At 43.3% G+C, this 16,975-nt stretch overlaps 1 protein-coding gene across 22 annotated transcripts in view; it reads right to left on the minus strand.

Moving 5' to 3' along the window:
* The window catches only part of macf1a (microtubule actin crosslinking factor 1a), a 230,272-nt gene that overhangs the window by 108,673 nt on the left and 104,624 nt on the right, over window positions 1-16,975 (minus strand). For 11 of the 22 annotated variants that reach the window (XM_026156604.1, XM_026156613.1, XM_026156612.1 and 8 more), the window contains exon 1: window positions 4,764-8,483. In XM_026156604.1, the coding sequence (XP_026012389.1) occupies window positions 4,764-5,978 (1,215 nt within the window). In that variant the 5' untranslated portion in view covers window positions 5,979-8,483. Of the gene's footprint in view, window positions 1-4,763; window positions 8,484-13,113; window positions 13,207-14,488; window positions 14,567-16,260; window positions 16,363-16,975 lie in introns of those variants that run through there. The other 11 variants (XM_026156614.1, XM_026156617.1, XM_026156619.1 and 8 more) reach the window with 3 other exon arrangements.

The raw sequence follows: 16,975 nt of genomic DNA on the forward strand, positions 1-16,975 counted from the left end.
ATCTGTGCACAGAGCCTGCACTCCCACTGCTACAGCACTTCATCCTCTTTTCCCCATTGTGCACGTCTGCCGTTCCCTCATGCATCAGGTGAATTAGTAAGTTTCAGAAGCTTTCAAACACAGCTTGTTATTTTGTGAGCTGCAGTACAATTTCTGTCAGGCCATTTGCTGCAGAGATACGGGCGACAGCGCCTGATAAAGCAGGTGAACCTTGAGTTTACGATATGAATGAGGCTGCGTGAAGCATGAACAGCAGAACAAGAGTGTCCTTCAAGTCGGCCCACGCTTCATAAATGCGTTTGCTTTAACCTACGGAGGATCAGAGGTACCAAAAATCACAAAATAATTTTATAAAAATGATTCACTAAATCATTAAATCTCTCTCTTGCTTTTCTGCCCATTTATTTCCCTAACCTCTTACTTCTGCATCTCTTTATGCTCTCCTTCTTTAGTGTGCAGAGGAAAAGGTTGTCATTTAAAGCATGTCATATTGTCAGCTGACTCAAAATGCCAGCTCACAGCAGAAATGGCTGAGACGCCTACAGTAATGCGACTTAAAAAAAAGAGAGACACATTTTATAAAATTAATGCTTATTCTGAAATTTTGATTTTCAAAGTTTTGCTCCTCAATGATCCAAAAAAAAAAAAACAAACTATAAGTTTATTACTGCTATCTCGCTGTAAACAAGTCTGCTTAGCCCAGTAGTTTATGTCTTTTGCGAACAGTCTCCGCAGTCATTAAACCATGTCGGCTTAACATTTAGCTTTCCTAAATTAGTCTGTTGGGTATTCGGCTAACGAACGAAGACAAAACCGTTCAACTTTACAACTGTTTAATTAACTCGACCGAGTCTCCTGAAGCTCAGAGTCTAAAAATGTCCCCTGTCAACGCAACTTCAATGTAATCATTTAATACAGTTTTCTTCTTTTCCAATCATAAGTAAACAAACTCAAACTAAAAACTCAAACTTTCTGCCTCCATAATAACCGTGAAAACACGAATGACTGCGTGACATGGTGACATCAGCGTGGATCTTAACAGAGATTAAACGAAATAAAGGGATTTGAAACAACAAATTTGAACGTGTGAACAAGATACTCGCTAATTTCTACGCACAGTGAGTAAAGTTAAGATAAAGTACAGGTTAATGTCAGGTCACATGACATGTATGGCTTCTCCAGTTGAGCTAAAGGCCTGATTATATGTTCACTAAACACAGTTTATCTTCACGGTATGTGCAGGTGTGAAGTGCGGGTATGAACTTGTGAAGATGTGACGCTCATGCGTGACCCAGCCGTGTGAACGTTACTCCAGCTAAAGTATAAACAGACGCACACAGACTAGAGATTAGATCAGGTAGCAGCAGTGCTCAGTGCAGCTATGATCCAGTCACAAGCATCCATGATCCACTAGCAGCCCCCTGGGGCTCTGGACCAGCCCTCTTTTAGAAACATGGCCTCTTTGAAGTTTGCAGGGAGAGGAGGGAGGAGAGGGAGGGGTGAGTGCTGGATAGGAAAAATAAAAAAAAGAATAAAAGATGGATTAATTGATTTATTTGACTTAAACATGAAGCACCTCTGCAAAATCATGTTTAAAGGCTGAAAAGATGGATGGGTGCATGAAGGCCAGAAAGATAAATGTTGGATGGATAGCTTCAGACACAGCAGGATGGGGGTAAACGGGTAAATTTGGGTGGTGTTTTCAGTGTGCGGTAGGAATCCCCTCTGGGCTCAATGAAGCAGCCGTCTCACTGATGAATGCACATTTCAAATCCCTTTTTTATGCAGACAAGGGCAACACACACCCACACACAAAGGACAGCTGCACTTTAAACTGAACACAGACACATCCTGACACTCACCTACCGTGACATGACGCAGGAGCACGCTCGACACACGAGTATTGATTATCGCTGCCCAGTAAAGCAGCATTTTAAACCGGGGAACTCTGCAGAGCCACGATCTATAGCAAACGCGTGTTTCTCATGACTCAGCAGCAGCTGTGCACCAAATGAGATCACGTACAGCCTAACACAACCCGACAGCATCCCCTTACTGTACCGCCTTCAGCATGTGATGGAGAAGTGAACAAACCACAGCAGCCGTGGTAAAAAAGTGCCCATCATCTTTAAGCTGTATTACTGCAGTGGCTGCAGCAGGCTCTCTTATTTTCAAGGTTAAGGAGAGCTGAGCAGCTGTAAGCTAGCAGAGGAAGCCTCCCTCTTTCTGTTTTGGATCCCTCCTGCAAGTGTGTGCTGTAATAAGCCGAGGCCTGAGCAACAACCTGCATGTTTGCTTTTCAACACATTAAGTCGCTATTGCATCATCGACTTTTGGAGACTAATGTTTTATAGATTGATTCTCCTCTAGAAGCTCTTGTTATTTCTCAGTTATATCTGATCACATGTTAATGGAATTGCTGGTCTGCTATCAGAAAACAACACACTTAGCACTCAGATCTCAGCATCTGCACTATGGCTGGATTATGCAAAAGATTTAGAGCAGAACCGGCCCACCGGATGGTTTTGCAAAGTCTAAGAAATTGCAGAGAATTCATTAAAATTTCACATATTTCGATAAAAAGCACGGCTATTCCTGGTGTGGTGACGCAAGCATTTTTACACAGAAGTGGAAAATTAAAGTAAAATTTAAGTTATTTCTAGATCTTAACTTCAAACTTGTTTGAATCACATTTAATACCATGTTGTTAAATTCCCAAATACTTTATATATTAAAAGTGTCGTACTCTGATCTGTAAATGGAACTGGACATACTATGATTAAATATTATCCAGTAGCTTTACTGGTCCATCACACTTGAGACCAACATGGCCTGTATGCGGTCCATGACCTAAAAAGAGTATGACACTCTGGTTTAGAGGCAGATTTATTTTTGAGATATCATATTGTGGCAGTAAAAGTAAATAACCTTCATGGTTCTGAACTTTTAGGACCTACTATGTGTTTGCAGTAGTAAACAATCCTGGCTCAGAATGGGTTTTTGGGTTGTGGCATTAAGAGTAATCCCTGAGCACAGAAAAGTTTGTCTGTTACTGTATAATACAGAAATCTGTGCATTTTCCTGTTACTTCTGGCTACTTTATAGCTAATTTAGCAAGATTAAAAGGAATATCAAATTAACAAAACTGGTTAAAAAAATACAATTTATTTCACTGCTTTGGATTTTTCTCTGGCTCTGGTTAAAACTTCTTTAATGAGGTGCCAAAACTTCCTGTAGGCAGGAAAAAGCCTGTCCCCAAAGTCTCTTACCCAGCCAATACTGAGTAAGATGCATATTAGGAACTGACTGAAATTAAAGTTCCAGCCACACATTTTCTACTGCTTATCTGGGTCGAGTCAGCAGACAAAGCAGAGGTGCCCAGACCTTCCTCTCCCCAGCCACCTCCTTCAGCTATTCTGGGGGAACGCCAAGGAGTTCCCAAACCAGCTAAGAGACTTAATCTCATCAGAGTGCCTTGGGTCTACCCTGGAGCTTCCGCTCAGTTGGACAAAATGAAACACCTCCTAGTCAGATCTCCAAACCCCTCCAGGGTGATTCACTGGTCCCACTATGGTCCTGCTCTGTGCTCCAGCCACAAGCTGTGGGCAGTAATCAAACAACTGAGGATAGGAACGGGCAAAATTTTAGACCAGTGCATTCAAAGTTTAACTGACCGAGGAATACAACTTGCATTTTATTAACCGCTGCATTTAAACCTCATAAACAATAGTTAGACATGCTGGTAGGAAAGGGCGAGTCTAGAAATTACAAAATGATATGATAAAAGCGTGGACATCTAATATTTCAATGAAGCTGAAGTTAACTGATCTCACTTTTCTGATTAACCCTGAATAACCGCTTCCAGCTAAAATCATTGGAGCTAGACCCAAACACAGATGTGCTGTGTGCTATTTAAAATGACAAGTTTCAGTTTACATTAAGAGGAAACCCTGTCATTTGAAGCAATGACCCTCCTTCTCTGTCTCACACACACACACAGCTTGTGCGCCTCTCACACTCTGACAGACGTCAGCAATGAGCGAGTACGTGTGCTGTGAGAAAAATAAGAAAGGGAGGGCGCAGAGACGGATCCTGAGACTGAGGGGCACAGTCTGTGCTGCGCTGATTAGGCTGCAGGAACAAAGGCGGAAAGAACGGAGAGACTTATAGTGCTTTTCTAGAGCCGATAACGGCGCGCACACATAAACCTTCACGGCTGCAAACATGGTGCACACATGACAACAAAAGCACCCTTAAAAAAAAGGAAAGAAAGATATCAAGTGCTGTAAATGGCTCTCTTAGCGCTACAGAACACCAGTTTGAAAAATGCTGTTCAACTCAAAAACACTGCTCAGTCCTGGAAGCAAACATCCGTGGTCAGTGACTAGAGTCCAAAAGTAAAACTATTCCCTTTTCCTTAGGAGCGGTGGGAAGTTCGGACACAGTAGATGTCACAATTAGGGCTAAAACTAACAGTGTTTACATAAATTACTGTTAGTCTGTGAAATATCTGACAAATTCTGATACTTTAAAACCAATATAATAATTATGATCTAATTAGTGAGCATGTTTCCTTAATCTGCTAACTTCTTAATGTAGGGGCTCTGTACTTTTTGCACCTTTGGATCAGTCATCCTGCCTTCCTGAAACCCTGCACTACCAAGGATGGTATTTGCACATGTATGAAACTCTTGTTCACACTAGCTGTCTCGGATCTTTGTTTTTCTTGGCTTGAGGATTTGGATTGTGGTCAGGACACAAACCTGTGGCAGGCATTTCCTAGTTGCCTGATGCTGTAGGGACAGCGGGCTCTCCATCATGGAGTCCAGCCTCTCGGACGAGCTGCTGGTCAGCCCTCCCCAGTCTGTCTGACTGGGAGTGGTGCCCGCTGTTTCCGGAGAGGTCAGCGGCAGGTCGCTGGCATAGCCTGACTCCAAAAGAGACGCCCTCTCTTGTGCCCACGCTGGAGAGTCCAATCGAAATCCTTTGACAGCCGACGTCTCCTGAATCTGCAAGTAGCTTGAGGACGTGGGGAAATCCCCTGCAGATATTTTGGTTCTGCTTTTGTCCTGCTCAGACAGTTGGACTTTGAGAATATTCTCTGTAACTGGAGATGGCGTTGGAGACTCTTTGTGGACCTCCACCTCTCCATCACTTTCCCCCCTCCACACTGGAGAGCCATAGTCACTGGGGTACACCGTCCTCACCACACAGAGTTTACCGTCCACCTCCTTGATGTGGACCACACCTTTTCTGTCCCTGTCTGAAGGCGTCTTCACCACCTGTACAGCCCCTTCTCCTCCACCTTTTTCCCCTCCATGCTCCCTTTCATTTTTATCCTCTCTCCTGCCCTTGTCTTTTTTCTCCTTCTTCTGCCGGAGTATCCAAGGCTTCTCCAGGACCCCTTGGACTTTCTCCCTAACACGATAGACCCTCCCTCCGCCCGGAGTGGTGCTCCCCAGAGCTGGGGCTGTGTTGACTGGGGTGGTAGTGGTGGTTTGGCTCGGGATACTGGAGACATCTATGATTGCACTGACGGTGTCTTCCTCCCCTGGAAAGCAGAAGACCCCTTTCCAGGCTGGGCTGGGTTTGGGGGTCCCTTCAAGTAATATGTTGCCCAAAAGCCCCCCAGCGCTGGTGCTCACAGAGCCGGGGGAAAGAGTATTGCTGTGGGGATTCGTTTTGGAATAATGTGTATCAGGCACTGGTATTTGAGTCCTAGCTCTGCTGTTAAAATCTGAACCAAATGTTTCTCTGACAGCAGCTTTTTCCTCCTCGTCTTCCTCCTCCTCCTCCTCTTTTTCATCAGGCTCGAGGCTTCTCTGCCGCTCACTGTCCTCTAGCTCTGCCTCGCCTTTCCTGGTCTTCTTGCCCTTGTGCTTACGTCTGAAACGCAGACGCTTCTTTGGTGAAAGTGGGGGGGCTCCACCAAGCTCTCCCTCCCGAGGAGGCCGAACACAGCCCATGGAGTTCCCCATGACTTCAATGTCGATGAAGAAGAGCGTAGAAAAAAAAAAGAAAGGCAGTTATTTTATAAGACCTAAAGTGATGCTCATTTAGGTTTATTCCACTTGTTTACAAAAAGAGGAACTGTAAGGCTCCCTCGTTAATCTGACCTATGAGGGTAGTTTCAAGTTAAGACGAGGAGGCTTTGCTCCATTTTCTGTGGCACTGTCTTAAATTTAACCCGTTGAAAATAAAGGTGGAAGAAGAGAAAAAGTCAGTCTTTTCCTCAGGCAGTTATTGGTCCAATCACGTGGCAGGCTGTTGTGTCAAAGGACCTCGGCGTCCTTTATCTTTCCTCTGCCTGTCCTGACTCAGACTCGGGTAGTGTAGTCGCCAGACACTCACTCTCTAAGAACACAGGTTTACTCTTCCTGTTTTCTCAATCTGAAAAGACTTGTGGTCGGAGTCAAGGACATGAGGACACAGTTGTGTCAGCAGAGCCACACGAGAGAGGAAAATAAATTCAGTTTGGGTCAGATGTCTGATTTATCACGGGTCCTCTGGCAGGTGAGCTATAACCTGGTGTAAGGGAAGCTGTCAGGCAGGATGATGAGTTGCTGGAGAGAGAAAAATATAGTACAGTCCAGTGCTGCTCAGCCCATTAGTGATAATCCAGAGGTCTCACACACACTGTATGCACCTGCAGGTGACAAGCAAAAGAATGGCAGAATTTCTGGGTCTCATCTCACTTCTCAGTTCAGTGTTGTGATTCTAAATATAAGAGATGATGTGAGGAAAAACACTTTCGTCAGCTTCAGTTTCACCGCGATACTTCCATCATCAACAACCCAAAAACAGATTTAATGTCAGGTACAGGTGCTGGTGTTATCCAGGAGCTCTAGTATCTATCTGAGCTCATGAATTAATGATGCCCTCTCCTTCCCTGGTAATGTTGATACAGTGCAAGATAAGAGAAGTAAGATCAGTGGGAATCCCGTCAATTTGCTCCTAGCGGAAGCAGTATTAATGGTGATACTGTCGATATCCCTCGTAGTAATGGCACGCTCAGAGTCTCATTCTGTCGAGGCAGCGCACTGTCCAGACTGGTTGTGGCGGACAGAGTGTGTAGTCAGCCAATGCCACTGCAGATTGCAGGAAGAATCAGCCAATACACTGACAGCTTCCTAAATACTCAAATCAGAGCATCAGCTTCCGCCTCGATGCTTCTCGTCATCCTCCCACGACTTACGCTGTTCAATGAGCTGGTTTCTCACATGATGTGTCAATCCTTCTGCCATGTGTCTGTTCAACATCCACACCTCGAGCTGCTGCTGTCAATATGTCAGGATTCAAAACTGCTGGCATTAATTTCTCCTACTGACAGGATTGGCAGGAAAGTTGACAGTTTTTCTAGTGATTATCTGGGGTGACCAATGTAAATGCAGCTGTTAGCCTCAGCAGAGCATCTGTCTAAATCTGGAAGCAGACAAATACAGGCAGACTCCACCTTGAGCTCCCCAGACAGCTCAGCATCGTGTCTATCTCTGCTTTGAATACCTGGGCACAGACTGTCCCCAATTGATGTTAGATTCCCCGAGGATCAAAGTTGACTTGTGCTTCAGTACTATCCAATCATGCTGCTGTGTCCTGCTGTCAGTCTGCCAAGCGTCCCCTTCATCAGGTGGTGCAGTGCGACGATGCAACAGCCTGACACCATCCACACTTTGCAGGAGTAATGGTTGGGGGTATTTAGATCAGGTCTTACCCTAAAAAACTAAAAAGCCTCTCACTGTTTCTCCTCTCGGGTGCCTTTTTCTCCTTTTAATAGCTTCTCACATCCACCAGGTCTAATTAGAATTTAGGCATGTGGTGTGGGAAGTGGAGCTTGCACTCTGAGGCTGAAGAAGACGTGGGTCCTCTGTCAGCTTAGGTGAGGTCTTGCAAAGATCAAGATCTAGTAGCGGACCTAGTTCATGTGCAGATGTGTACTGCACCTGGAAGAGAGCCAGAGGGATATAGCATCCAGTAAAGGGCAGTCCCAAACATCACACAGCACAGCGCCAGAGGTTAGGACAAAAGAGTACGCAGCCCATGTCCCCTTAAAAGACCGACAAGAGGGGAGAGGAAAAAAAAGAAACACAGGGCGTCTCCAGTTAAAATGAAACTGTGGCTCCCTCAGACAAGCATGGCTGGACTGATCCGATTGATACCGTGGAGCAACTGTCCAAAAGGGAGTACGAATGTATGTTTAGTGCCCGCCAGGTTGGGCGGTCCCCCCGGTCAGCTGTGTGAGCTCTTTCTGCATACGTGTCCACGAGTGTGTCTTGTCCTGCTGTGTATTTGTGGTCTGAGGCCTGCTGATCAGGGGAAGCCAGGAGCTCCAGTGACAGCAGGCAGCCTGGATCGGTCTCTCCCTCGACTGCCTCTGCTCCTCCGCTTTATCCTTCGCTGGCAGACACCGACAGAGGGAGAGAAAAGCTTTTATCTCCCGGCTGCTGCAGCTTCACACTCTCTTCTGCGCGATCTCTCACTCTCACAGTCCACCCCTCCCTCCTTGGCTCTCCTCCTCCTCCTATCCGCTTCCTCGTTACTCCCGTCACTCTCTCTCTCTCTCTCTCTCTAGCTCTCTCTCTTGGCTGTTAGTGAGCAGCTTTCCATGCTACAAACACACACACACAGACACACACACACACACACACACACACACACACTTGACCCAAAAGCTTTCCTGAATGACAGGCTGCAACAGGGACAGAGACAAAAAACAGCCATCCAGGCAGACAGGAGAGAAATCAAATCGGAATCAGACCGTCGCATCTGTGATAATAAATGAGGAGCTGGTAAGCATTTCAATTTCTCTCTCTCCATCTATTCCCTTCAATCTCCACCTGCCTGTGAAGCTACAGGTTATGAATGGTGTGGGAAAAATGTCATAGAAGGGGAAGAGGGAAGGAGTGAGGAGAGAAATTTAAAGGAATCAGGGGAGAGCTAAAAAAGAGAGAACGATAAGGATGCAGGGAGGAAGCAAAATCCAAGAGGGGAGTGAAATGGAGGCACAGACTGATAACAGAGATACTTCTGCACAATTCAGACCGAGCAAAGCCTTCAATATCAATAGCTGTATCAGGTCAGTCTGTGCACAATTACAGCCATATGGAAGCTGCAGCATTTTTGCATTAAAGTGATGAAGTACCTGGATTTAAAGGGCAGTTAATCCAGTGGATTTGCTGGAAAATCCTCCTTTTCAATCTGGCTGTTAAAACCCATAAACAGTTAATGCTTTGACACAAATGATTGTTTCAGCAACGAAAAACGTGCACACACAGACTGCAACAGCTTTAATCTCTTTGATTATCAGATGTATTTTTGGAGTTTTGGGAAATTTCGATATGCATCTTATTTTCTAACTGACAGAAAATACTCAGCGTTAGCCCTCAATATAAAATTCCACTGAAATCGGATCCATATTTCCAACTCAAAACAGTCATCAATCGCTCTAATTCAAACGCACACATTTATCCCCCCCTCCTCCCCACCTACAGTTTTTAAGCCTCTATAGGCCACTTCCACCCACCATCTCTCCACATAAGTTGAATAAAACCGCTTATGCACGTGATTCTGTACAGTACAGCATGGCAATAACTCTGCAGGAGAAAGATTCATCAGTCACTGGCACCAACACTGCAGACGTCTGAACACACAACATTCGCCTGATCTATGGTGAATGCTTTCACAGAGACACATATGGATGGAGACCTCCAAAAATGCAATACTCCCGAGTGGCGGTGAGGCCAGCGGTAATCCATCTTCACTCATTAACCACAAGCATAAGCGAACACACAAACGCACATGGAAAATTCATGAACCAATAGGAGGAAAGCACTAATCAAGTCCCAGAGGCTTTCATCCCTTCGTGGTGGCGACATGCCATCGTGAGCCCTGGAAATCTCAGGCCGCAAGCGTTGCCTGCTGAACCCAGCTTTACATACAAATCTCAGAAGCTCTAATAATATATTTAGCAGCTCTTTAGACGATGACGCCCTCTTAAACAGAGATTTGAAGATGTTTTAAGATGTTGACCCTTAATGATAAATGTTTATAAAATACTGGAAGACTCGTGACCAGCTGTTGCCACATTATGCTGCAAAGCACAGCTAAAGAGACAAAGAGATTTTTGTGTTGACGATTTTGCCCAAATCCCTTTCTTTGGTATTCTGAAACTCTAAATGTCAGCTTGTGTATTATTATTATGATTGCACAGAACAATCAGAATAATAATCAGAATAATGTAAATAGATGGGTCAAGCCAGGAGCTATGCAAGCCCTTTTAAAACAACAGAAGATCATTTTTTACTTTAGAGAATTAAACTGCAGCTCACACGGCCGTCAGATTTATCCGACACAAATGGTGATCAACCTGTTCAATAAAACCATGACTACCTCTGAAGACACAACAAACTGAGCCCGCTTGCTCACCTGTCTTGTAGCAGGGCAATGAAACTAAAAATTTCTTGAAAATGAACTCACTGGCAGTCACACAAAGCTGCTTTGGCCAATCACAGCCAGACACAGTGCAGCTGGAGGAGGATCCATAACAAACACAACCATCTGCGATACGGAGCTTAACTGTGACATCTAGTGGTCTGGCAGGGTAACTACAACCAAGACTCACTAGTGCAAATCAGAAATTCTAATAATTAGTTTTAGGATCATTTTCTGTTGATAATTGTTTAAGAGGTGTTTTTGGATGTTTCTACAATCCCAGTACAACAGATATGAGAAAACAAGTTAAAAAAAAAACTTTTATCCCCATCTCAGAGAAGAAGGACTAACAAAGTCCTCATCTGGACATTCAAGAGAACAAAAAGGAAGCCACACATTAGCGTATAAACACTGAGAAGATGTGTCTAAAGCTGGACAGTTGAGGTTTTCTGAGATAAAACAGACTGAGGCTCATTTGTATCTTGTATGTGCTAGTAAAGTAACTTAAATTGCTAATTGCTAAAATGATAGCCCGGTGAGAGTTCCTATAATTAGCCGATGTGCTGAGTCACTCATTTGCACACGTCCTGGTCTCAAAGACCTGCAGGGCTTCTTTCCAAAAACGACTTCTTCATCTTCATTATAATCATCATCAGTCCAAAACGACCAGTGGAAATAATGTAAACGTTACACATTTCCCTTCTGTGGACCACACTTCTTTCATTTTCTGTTTTCATGTTGTTATGATGAGTGGCTCATTAAAAAAACCATCTCAATCATTGCATGAAGATATTTTTTGTAACTGTTGTACATTATGATCTGATTTCTTGGCTTTAATTGAGCCTAAGGACTGAGCAACATTAGGCTAAACCTCCTACCTACTCTGTCACTGTTTAACAGCTGCCATGATTAACACTCCTCTACAGTAAATGCTGTTTCGTGGGATATGCTCCTGATAGTGCACTCTGGCCACGCAAGAAGCTTCAGGGCAGAGTTGAGCTTATTTTCCCCCCTCCAAAATTCTGATATTCATAAGCAGAATATCAGCTCTTTGTTTTCTGTCTTAAGCTCTATTAAGTTGCTTTGCATGGCTCACAGATTTCATTTCTCATATTGGGTTTTGATGCAAGCACTCAGTTCATCCTGCATCAAGCATTAGCTCCTCCCCCTTTAAGGCTACTTCCAAGCACTCCGTTCATCCTGCATCTGAAACAAAGAGCAAAGTCCTGTCCTCCAGCACTCTTTCACCCTTCATCTCTTTACCAAACTCATTGATGTCTTGCTGAGTCATGCAGGGGTGTCGTGCATTGCTGTTTCTATGGCAACCAGCTGGCAATGTCACCCTGCTGAGGGTCATATTACAGCACAACCTAGTGGCCGACTGAGACAACTGCAGCTTCTCCTTTCTGTCCAGTACTGAATATGACAAAAGCAAAGAGTTGAGTCCACGCCATGAAAATAAGAAACATGGACACGGAAAAAGTTTTGATCGATTTCAAAAGTCTTGCTTTGGTTTCTAGCTTTGTTGTCACGCATGACTCGGGCCCAGCGGTACAAGGCAACCCACAGTAATGATTTAATAGAGAACAACGCTGTCTGCAGGCAAAACTGGTGCAGAAACATTTGGTGGACATGATTCTACGTCAGGATCCCAAGAGCCGGCTGTCTAGACTAAACAAGCTGTCCTTGAGACAACATTCAGTCACGAGTTGCACACTGTTGAGCTCTGCGGTCCAAACTTTAGACATTTATATTCACTTTGAATGTTTTTGATAGCAATGCAAAGAATGTCTAGCAATCTTAGCCAAAACTGCTTCAGTGTAAAACATCTGTGATTTGAACTAACCCCTAAAACTAAATATATCATTAGCTAATAACATCAACTCCTGATCCAACACCAGAGAAAAGGGCACACACTGCAATTTATTTATTGCTTCTTCTCACACAGTGACTCGTGGTCTAACTTTGAAGCTACCTTTGACATAATATTACAGATAGCAAAGGATAAGGGCCCTGATGGAACCTTAACATGTTGCTTTGTGTGCTCCAAAGTAAATCCTTATGTTGGGTTTAAGATGAAGCACTCGGGCAAGGCCCGGCTCAGAGCTTACATATACTTAGGGCAATAACATCAGTTATACATAAGTCACACATAAGCCTGAGTGCCTTAGTGCACCTGGCCTTGTTCAGATTGGGGCAAAACAATATAATGTATATGAATCTGCTCGATGATTACTGAGGCACTAAAGAAAACTAGAATGCAGTTAATACCCAGAATGCATCTTGATCAGATTCCACAGCAGACCATGAATACACACACACAAACACACTTTGTTTTAACCACTCAAACAATTCTTCAGTTTCATAACTACAAACCAGTTTGCCAGGATGCAAATGTCCAGCCAAGCTCAACATGGCAGCAATAAAACTCTAATCCTGACTCAGAGTAATGTCGATATTTGGACCAATCCATTTAAACCCCAGTTAGCAGTAATGATGCAAACCATAACTTGGTTATTATGTAATTAATTAGTGGTATTACATCATTCTAAAGCCTTCCTGCCCATTACGTCCCTCTAATGCTGACTTTAAGGACTTTGCAGATGCTGGTTTGACCACATCGGCTACAAATCAGAGGAGAACACAGAGCGCCAGAAACAAAGATGCCAAGTGAAGGACACAGACCTGGAAGTGAAGGATGATGGTCCAGATGAGTCCTAATGTCAGTTTGGGGTTCCCATCAGTGATGTCATCGTTCCTGATATTCACAAGTTTGACCTAGAAAACAGACCAGAGTATTTGTTTCTGACACAAAGGCACCTGACTGGATTCAAGACAAGAGAAAACATAACTTATTCTTTTTTCCTTGCAAGTATTAAGAACAGTCTCCCCTTCACCTATCATGCTCATTAATTGTACAAAGCTCTCTGAGATCTTATTAAATCATGTAGCTCCGCCTAAGCTCAGCTATCCGGTCTGCATAATTAGACCTGCGATGAAACTAAGAAGAAAAGGTCAGTCCTCCTCTCTCTGGGGAATGAGATGGAGACAAGGGAGGCGGTTTAAGAAAGATGGGGACTGTTCAGATAAGGAGGAGGAAGAGCTGCAGTTTGGCAGCAAAACAGTGAGAGATTAATTTGAGGCAGCAAGAGAGGGAGGAAGGAAACAATGGAAGAGATGAAAGCAGAGAGGAGCAGATAAAAAAAGATGATGCTGTGTGATAAGACAGCACGAGGAGGAGATATGGCACTGCAGGTTAACCATTTTTACTTCAAGCCTGCGCTGCCACATACATTAAAACACCTTTGAACTTCACTGTTCAAAGGTGAAGTTTTACCTTGGTATACATTATTATTGAAATATATGGCATTAAAAGGGACATTAAAACCAGCAGCTATCCCACTTGTGTCCCCTGAGAGCTTAATGTGTAACACATTAGCTAACCATGTTACTACGTAGACACATGAGCACAGTGGAGATTCATGATCGTGTCAGCTGTGGGGTGGGGAAATGATCTTTTGAATCATTATCTCAGTGAAAGCAAAGATAATTGCATGTTTTTCATGTACTGAGAGTTAGCATGGACATTTGTTCAGTACTCTCGTGGGATGAGTCTGTCACTGTGCCGTTTCTCTGAGCTGCTAATGAAGATGCAACGTGACGAAATTTGTGCATAAATAGCGGAAGAAAAACTTGTGAGGGAAAAACAATTATTCAAAATTCAAAATAACCTTCCAGTGGTTTAAGATAGCTGTCGTGCTGCGAGAATATACTAGTATGTAGAATGTACTGATGTTAAGTTTTGCAAAAAAAGAGACAATTTGAAGCATATCTGAAGCTACTTTCAGCCGCTAACCCTAAAAGAAGACTTGTGTCTCTTCCTGGAATCGAACACTACTTTTTTCCCCTGATCAGCTGTTATATAGAAATGAATTAACTCATGTGCTCAAATTAAGGACAGTACTGTTTTATAAAAGGGTTATCAAGCCAATAATAAAAATATTTATCATTCAGAAGGGTGATGAAGACAAATGCTGTGTGTGTCCACATGTGAGCTTACCTGTCTCTGTTTGAGGAAGTCCAGCGCTATTTGGACATTCTGTAGTCGATGAAATCTCATTCGGCCCTTTTCTCTGGGCTGCAACAAGAGAGCAGAGATAAGAATCGTAAAGATGGTGAAACAGGAAATTAAATTCAGTGTTTTTCAAGACAGAGAAAACACAAAGGAGGCAGCAGTGAGTGCAAATAAAGCCGATCTCAATCAACAGTGCAGTGAGGTCAAAACACAGAGCAGTTTTATTGACGTGAAATGATCCTCTGGAGGGCGCTGTCTTCAACAGGAGCCGTTAAAGACATGCCAACGTTGTGGAGGCTCAAACCATGCTGGTTTAGCATGAAAAATGCAGACTTCACATCAGACCGTCTTTTCTTTAATCGTAAACAGATTTTCACAAACAAACATCCAAGTTGAAGTTCAGATGGAGAAAAGACTGAGTTTAAGAGAAAGAAAGACAGAAAATCACACACACAATCACACACACACTTTGGCTGTAAGGAGTAGACGAGTAAAGTGCGGGATGCAGATATGGTTCACACCGTGCTGGTAAAGAGAAGGTTCACTCCGGATTAATCATTACAGACTGAAAGGAGAGGAGAGTTTTTTCCACTTTATTCATTACTGTGTTTGTATTATTTAACTGACATATAATAAATCTTACATTTTACCTTTTTTCCACCTGTACAAAGCTACATTTCTAATGTATGTAAAATTCAATCAGGATTAAACAGGGATGCGCTTATTTACTGGCCAGTACAAAGACATCACGAGGAAAACTGGAATTAAAATAAATCAACTGCTAATGGAAAATTTATAATGCGCCCAGAATTTAACACCATTTGCCCAATGAGAAAGAAATACTTTTAATTCGTTTTATAATTATTCACAATTTGTGTAACATTTGAGTTCCTGGACTCAGTTTTGATCATTTTCATCTTTACTCTTCAAAGGAAACAGATTTGCTTTATAAATTAAATAGAAGTAAGAAATATTTGTGTCATATCACAGGCTATACATAAAAGATGGATGCAGTTTTTTTTAAAAACTAGGTATCATATGCAGTGTGGATCTCACAGAGAAACTTCTTACAAAAATGAGTTCTTAACCATGAGGCAACCACGCGCTGCACCATACTCCTTTTTATCTTCTATTTTACTCTCAGTCGGACCATAATTTAGAAAATGATCATCATCTTGTCTTCCCTAAGATTTAAAACAATCGACTGACATCATAAACTAACCAGGAAATTGTTTACAGTGCCCATAAATCCAATGAGAAGTAGGCTAACCTTCCCATAGACTTCAACACAATCTGACTTCTTTTTGCTATCACAGTCGCCGCCACCTGCTGGCCATTAGAAACAATGCAGGTACAGGCACTTCCGCATACGCTACATTTTGCTGTGACATGCAAAATAGCAGCTATCTGTTGAGTGAAAACACACTTTAATAACGCTGTTTTTGAAAGTTTATGATATTTCGTTTTATATTTATTTATATATCTAACAGTCAAAGAGAAGAAAGTGGAAAATTTAACTAGGAGTATCGATGCTATCACCCAACAGAAACGGCGACGCCCTGTAGTGACACAGTAATGCAGCACTGACTCGTGCCATGTACAGTTTTGTAGGTCAAAAGTCAGTGGCACAGCACTCTCATGCGGCCTCGCAGCTCCGCCTATGGGAGCAGAGGGTGAAGCTGAAGGGGTCAAAGGTCAGGAGTGAGAGTGTGAGCGGTGGCGGGTGGAGGTGCAGAGGGCTTCGAGTTCGAACATACTCCCTGAGCTCCTTCCTCCTCCTCATCCTCCCCTCCGAGCGAGATGAGAGGGGGGGCCCGCGAGGCGTATGCCCTTTTCAATGGAGGGCCGCTCTTCTGTTGCTATGGTAACAGAAGGGTGGAAATGCACAAGAAGAGGAAAGGGGAAAAAAAAAAAACAGAGGAAGAAGAGATGCAGGATGAGAACGGCTGAATAACAGAACAGAATGAGGATGAAACATAAAAGCTCAGTAGCTGTAAATTAAGGAAAGAATATAAATGGCTCAAAAGGATCACTCAGCATAAACAGACAATTCAAATCAGCTGGGCACATCCGTCTGCTGACAGGCCCACGTCCATCTACTGAAGCCTACAAAACAAACTCTGTGGTAGGACTGTTTAGTCAATGACTCTTTACACATTCATGCATGAACCTCAAATAGTTGCAGCACACCACGTGAAACCGTCGTGTTAACCTCTGGTGGTTTGACACGGACGCCAGGACACAGTGACAGCTGTGGTTTGGTGTGATGCAACAACTAAGCTCTCTCTACACCAAAGGTTAAGAGATGAAACAAGCAAAAAAGCAGTGCACTTCATCCTGGAAAGTTCACCTGTAAATGCACACGGGCAGAAATGTCTGGATATGGAAAAACAGGAATTTTAATATCTAATTCCATCACAGCTAAGCCTGCATACAAATAGTCTAGTATTGAATATTTGTTTCATATGTAGT

This window comes from Astatotilapia calliptera, chromosome 22, assembly GCF_900246225.1.
Source record: "Astatotilapia calliptera chromosome 22, fAstCal1.2, whole genome shotgun sequence".
NCBI classification, from domain to species: domain Eukaryota; kingdom Metazoa; phylum Chordata; class Actinopteri; order Cichliformes; family Cichlidae; genus Astatotilapia; species Astatotilapia calliptera.